This window comes from Merops nubicus, unplaced genomic scaffold (assembly GCF_000691845.1).
Source record: "Merops nubicus isolate BGI_N331 unplaced genomic scaffold, ASM69184v1 scaffold19844, whole genome shotgun sequence".
Taxonomy (NCBI): domain Eukaryota; kingdom Metazoa; phylum Chordata; class Aves; order Coraciiformes; family Meropidae; genus Merops; species Merops nubicus.
The window spans coordinates 1-217 of record NW_008606472.1 but is presented as its reverse complement, the minus strand read 5'-3'; the positions used below and the strand labels follow the sequence as shown (position 1 = coordinate 217).

Below are 217 nucleotides of genomic sequence, written 5' to 3'. Positions count from 1 at the left end.
GGGGGTGGTGTCCCCCCCCAGCGGTGCCCTGGCCGTAGCCATCGCTGCCCATGGAAAGGATAAAATCCAGCACGTTGTTGAGATCTTCATCCTCTTTGCGCGGGGAGAGGCCGCCCCAGGTGCCGGCGGGGGTCTTGGCCTCCTGGTCGCACTTCCACCTCTGGGGGAGAGAGAAAAGGGAGCAGGTTAGAGGCGGCGTTTGGGGAGGGGGGTGCTG

General features: G+C 65.4%; 1 protein-coding gene across 1 annotated transcript in view; it reads right to left on the bottom strand.

Annotated features, from left to right (window-relative positions):
- LOC103772336 (Krueppel-like factor 2) overlaps nt 1–166 on the bottom strand; it is a gene marked incomplete at its 5' end in the record, with an annotated part of 1,466 nt that extends 1,300 nt beyond the window's left edge. The window contains 1 exon segment of the mRNA XM_008939663.1: nt 19–166. Within this exon segment, the coding sequence (XP_008937911.1) occupies nt 19–166 (148 nt within the window).
- Nucleotides 167–217: the final 51 nt, after the last annotated feature.